The sequence below is a fragment of the Austrofundulus limnaeus genome, unplaced genomic scaffold (genome assembly GCF_001266775.1).
Source record: "Austrofundulus limnaeus strain Quisiro unplaced genomic scaffold, Austrofundulus_limnaeus-1.0 Scaffold274, whole genome shotgun sequence".
In the NCBI taxonomy this organism is placed as follows: Eukaryota; Metazoa; Chordata; class Actinopteri; order Cyprinodontiformes; family Rivulidae; genus Austrofundulus; species Austrofundulus limnaeus.
Genome location: NW_013952676.1, coordinates 448,308 through 453,951, shown reverse-complemented (window position 1 = coordinate 453,951; position 5,644 = coordinate 448,308). Strand labels below are relative to the sequence as shown.

Here is a 5,644-nt window from a genome sequence, read left to right as displayed (position 1 = left end):
CTCCTAAATCACTCGTACGCACAATTTAAGAACAAATCTGTGCGTACGAACAGTTCTTGCATGAGGCCCATTGTCCACCTAAACCAGGGCTATTCAACTGGCAGCCCGTGGGCCACATCCAGCCCGCGAATGACCAAAGTTTGGCCCGCCAATTGGTTCATTAATCTCTTCAGCCCAAACCCCAGGTTTTCTACTTTAATTACTAAAAGGTCTTTTAGTTAAACATAGACATGTTTTTTATCTATAGAAACATCAGAATCTTGGCTACAAGCTGGTAAAAACCATTTCTATGAACACTCAAGACAGTTAAAATTACAAGCAGTTGAATATAAAATTATGAAAATAAAAATAAAATTGGTTAAAATATTTGGCAAGTCAGAGATGTCAAAATAATATTTGTGTCAAACAGGAGGCATAATGTGTTAATTTTGATACTGTTTAATTATCACTACTTTTACAACAGTATGTTGTGTTGATGATTAAATACAACAAAATAAACTATTTCAAAGATAACAGATCTTTGTAATACTTGGTTTATTTACATAATGACTTTAATTGCTGGATGTTTGGCACCTGAGCTGTTGGCCTACAGTAACTGTGGCTCTCAGAGCAATTTAGTTGAATAGCCCTGACCTAAACAGACCAGCCAGTTCAGATGTTATCAGTCCATTAAATGGGCATTGTTAGAGGTTATCAGTCCCATAGAATGGCTTCAGACTGTCCCAAATGTGCCGTCTAGCAGGTTATCAGTCCCACAGAATGGCTTCAGACTGTCCCGACAGTGCCCCCTAGTGGGTTACCAGTGCCCTATATGTTGGAATGCAACAATCTGCTACTGCCAGAGTCTGGTCTACTTTATCGTAGCCCATGTCATTTGCTCTAAAATTAAACTTAGTGGATTTATGTCTCATATTAACCAGATTGCATAAAAACCTTAGTGGCTTTATGCCTTGTATTAACCAGATTACATAAAAAAACAGTGGTTTTATGCCTCATACTGTATTAACCAGATTGCATAAAAAACCTTAGTGGCTTTATGCCTCATCCTAACCAGCTGACAGTCTGAAGCCATTCTATGGGATGGAGAACCCAGTAGGCGGCACAGTCGGGACAGTCTGAAGCTGATCTGAAGCCATTCTATGGGACTGGTAACGGCTAATAAYGTCCATTTATGGATGATAACATCCGAAGCGGGTGAACTGACTAGCTGAAAAGAGACTAGTAACCTGAGAAGCAGATAGTAAAGTAACTAACTCTGGAAGAGCTGCAGAGGTCAGGCTTAGTTGGACAATCTGTCCTCAGGACAACTTTTAGTTGTGCTTTTCACAAATCTGTCATTTATGAAAGAGTTGACAGTCCTATATATACTCAGAGCAAACAGTAAAAGATTGCACATCTGAACACACCATCCTCATTGTGAAAYATGGTGGTAGCAGCATCATGCTGAGGACAGTGAAGTTGGTAACTCAGCTTCTGAAGGCTTTAAATTTTGTTTGGACTATTACAGTAAAGGAGGTGAAAAATAAAAGTGTGCCACATTTTCAGATTTTTATTTGTAAAAACTAGTTTAAAAAGTAATTTTCCATTGGCCTTGTAATTGTTACCTCCAATCACATACAATTAAATACTTTGTGGTTTTAACATGATAAAATGTAGAAAGTGTGTGAAAACATATTCAAGGTGCTGTACTTTTATAAATATAGTGATTATTTAGTTTCATAAGAACCACTCACCAGTCTGCCATGAAGGTGTCCTAAACTGAGACAGGAGGGAGGAGGCAGAGGGTGTCGGCTGTGGACCCCGAGACTCCAGAGCTGAAATCAGGTTCATGACAGAGGAGTCAGGACCTGAAGGACTGGGGTGGTGGAGACTCGTGTCAAACAGTCCCGACAGACCTGACAACAGGACAAAAATGCTCCTCATTAATACAGCTCCTCTACAAACTTCACTTCTCTGTACAAATATTCTACAGCAGAAAGAGTCAAACAGGTAAGAACTGACAGTCTGTCAGACTGGTTTGGTTATAAAACTCATCTGTGTGTCATTATTTACGTTAGCTCACTTCACAGACCACATAATAACATWTTCTTTACTTCTATAAAAAACAATTTCTTTAATGTGGGACACGTTTTTTATTGTGAAACACTGATTGGTCCAGTGCGTCCAGGTGGTCCAGCTGTCATTTTTAAGTGAGAAGCTCACCGAATCTCCTCTGGGTGGAGTTTACATGTTCTCATTGTGAATGTGTGAGTTTTCTTCCCACACACCAAAAGCATACATGTTAGGTTAACTGGTGACTCTAAGCTGTCCCTAAGTCCCTGTGTGTCTTTGTGAGGGACTGGAGACATGTTCAGGTGTCTCAGTTTGGGACTGGAGACAWGTCCAGGTGTCCTGCATTTCTGGCACAGTGTTTCTGTTCATATAGACACTTTAAAGATATATTGTGAAATGTAATTATCCATGTTTTGTTTTGTCATTACTGAGAATAAAATGACAAACATCATAAAAGGTGAATATTTTTGTTCAGAGTATAGTTTCCTCTGACCCTACATTAGAAAACTTCACCTGATTGGTTCACTCTAAACTGTAGCCAACTCTCATCTACTACCACAGGACTCTGGTGCTCAGTWTCTGTAAAACTGGAGGGTTCTTTTTGTTGCACTGAGGTGACTCCAGCGTTAATCAGCTGTAAATGGAATATTAAGATTCATCAGATATTATGCTAACAGACACTCAGGTGATAATAGAGAACAGGTAAGTCTTACTGAGTGCGTGTCCAGCAGCACCCCAGGCTCCGCCCTGCCTCGAGCTGCCAGGGTGGTGGTTGGTTGCATAGCCTTGGAGGGGGTGAGGTGGGGCATAGGGCTGCCGGTGGAAAAGTTCTGAGTCTGGGTGGGCTGACCTGGAGCTCCCATACATGAAGCTGAAGAAGAGAGGGTCAGTCAGCTGTAGGTTAAAGTCAGGAAGATGAAACACAGCTGGAGCCAGATGTTTACATACACTACAGAAACACACACAGGCTGACAGAATTATCTCTATTAGTTCAAAACCCAAAGAATGAAATCTATATAATTTATTATTATTATTATTATTATTATTATTATTATTATTATTATTATTATTATTATTATTATTATTTATTGTTGTCAGTTTTTGGTGTTGTGTTTAATGATTGGGTCAAATGTTTCTCACTTTACTTCCTGGTCCTCCTCACAGAACTGGAGGAACTGAGGAACTGAGGAACCCTGAGTGTGTGGGTGACTTCGTCACACACACTCTTCCAGGTTCACCAACACATTTTCTGCATCTCTTATAGACGTAGTGATGGTGGCACTGAAACCTGGACTAAATCGTCTTTCAGTCACTTAATAACTGAGCTGAGGTAATGAGGGCGTTGCTGTGGTCAGTCATAGTGAAGAAAGACTTGAGTCTCTTAACCCGTTTAATCCCACTGGCAACAATTGTTGCCAGACATTTTGTTTTACTTCTGGAAGCTCTAAAAGTGTTATTTTGGCTTTGGGCAGCTAATTTCAGTTTTACAACAGTATAATAGGCAGCCTACTCTTAGTTATATCAATTTCATGTAGTTAGTGTGAATGGTAGCATGACCACAACCCTTGACTTCCTGCCTGCCCTGCCAGAGAGAAAAGTCTACCTCAAACTGGTACAAAATGTCCGTCCGTCCGTTTTCTTCTGCTTATCCGGGATCGGGTCATGGGGGCAGCAGTCTAAGCAGAGAGACCCAGACTTCCCTCTCCCCAGCCATTTGGGCCAGCTCATCCTGGGGAACCCCAAGGCATTCCCAGGCCAGCCGAGAGACATAGTCCCTCCAGCATGTCCTGGGTCTTCCTCTGGGCCTCCTCCCAGTGAGACATGCCTGGAACTCCTCAACAGGGAGGCATCCAGGAGGCATCCTAACCAGATGCCCAAGCCACCTCAACTGGCTCCTCTCAACGCGAAGGACCAGCGGCTCTACTCAGAGTCCCTCCCGGATGACTGAGCTTCTCACCCTATCTCTAAGGGAAAGCCTTGATCTTGTTCTTTTGGTCACTACCCAAAGCTTGTGACCATAGATGAGGGTAGGAACGTAGACCGACTGGTAAATCAAGAGCTTTGCCTTCTGGCTCAGCTCTCGCTTCACCACAACAGACTGGTCCAGCGCCTGCATCACTGCAGACACAACACCAATCCGCCTGTCAATCTCACGCTCCATTCTTCCCTCATTCGTGAACAAGACCCCAAGATACTTAAACTCCTCCACTTGGGGCAGGACCTCCTCCCCGATCCGGAAGTGGCATGCTACCGGTTTCCGGCTCAAGACCATGGTCTCAGATTTGGAGGCACTGATCCTCATCCTGGCTGCTTCACACTCAGATGTGCACCGCTCCAGTGAGAGCTGGAGATCACGATCTGATGAAGCAAATAGGACGACATCATCCACAAAAAGCAGAGATGTGATCCTAATATCACCAAAAAGGATCCCCTCGACACCTTGGCTGCGCCTAGAAATTCTATCCATAAAAGTTATGAACATAATCAGTGACAAAGGGCAACCTTGGCGGAGTCCAACTCTCACTGGAAACGAGTCCGGCTTACTACTGGCAATGAGGACCAAGCTCTGGCACCGGTCATGCAGGGACCTAACAGCCCGTATCAACGGGCCTGGTACCCCATTCTCCCAGAGTACCCCTCACAAGAGTCCCTGAGGGACACGGCTGAATGCCTTCTCCAAATCCACAAAACACTTGTAGACCGGTTGGGCAAATTCCCATGCACCCTCCAGGACCCTGCTGGGGGTGTAGAGCTGGTCTGCTGTTCCACGACCAGGATGAAAACCACACTGCTCTGCCTGAATCTGAGATTCGACTATCCGACGGATCCTCCTCTCCAGGACCCCCGAATAGACCTTGCCAGGGAGGCTCAGAAGTGTGATCCCCCTATAGTTGGAACACACTCTGCGGTCCTCCTTTTTAAATAGGGAGACCACCACCCCGGTCTGCTAATCCAAGGGAACTGCCCCCGATGTCCATGCGATATTGTAGTGTCGCATCAACCAACACAACCCCACAACATCCAGAGCCTTAAGGAACTCCGGGCGAATCTCATCCACCCCCGGCGTCCTGCCACTGAGGAGCTTTTTAACCACCTCAGTAACCTCAACACCATAGATTGAAGAGTCCGACCCAGGGTCCTTAGGCTCTGCTTCCTCATGGGAAGACGTGTCAGTAGGATTGAGGAGGTCTTCAAAGTATTCCGCTCACTGACCCACAAAGTCCCGAGTTGAGGTCAGCAGTGCACCATCCCCACCATAAATAGTGTTGGTGGCAAACTACTTTCCCCCCATGAGACGCCGGATGGCAGACCAGAATCGCCTGGAAGCCGTACGGAARTCTTTTTCCATGGCCTCTCCGAACTCCTCCCACACCCGCATTTTTGCCTCAAAGACAACACCAGAGCCGTAATCCGCTTGGACTGCCAATACCTATCGGCTGCTTCTGGAGTCCCACAGGCCAAAAAGACCCGATAGGACTCCTTCTTCAGCCTGACAGCTGGCACAAAATGGAGTAGGGGTGTAAGAAAATATCGATACACTGAAATATCACGATATTTCATTTCCCGATACTGTATCGATATTCTAAAGTCC

General features: G+C 44.7%; 1 protein-coding gene across 1 annotated transcript in view; it reads right to left on the bottom strand.

The window, feature by feature from the left end:
- prr12b (proline rich 12b) overlaps positions 1-5,644 on the bottom strand; it is a gene marked incomplete at its 3' end in the record, with an annotated part of 20,087 nt that overhangs the window by 9,840 nt on the left and 4,603 nt on the right. Inside the window, 2 exon segments of the mRNA XM_014020989.1 lie at positions 1,734-1,895; positions 2,766-2,923. Coding sequence (XP_013876443.1) covers positions 1,734-1,895; positions 2,766-2,923 — 320 coding nt within the window.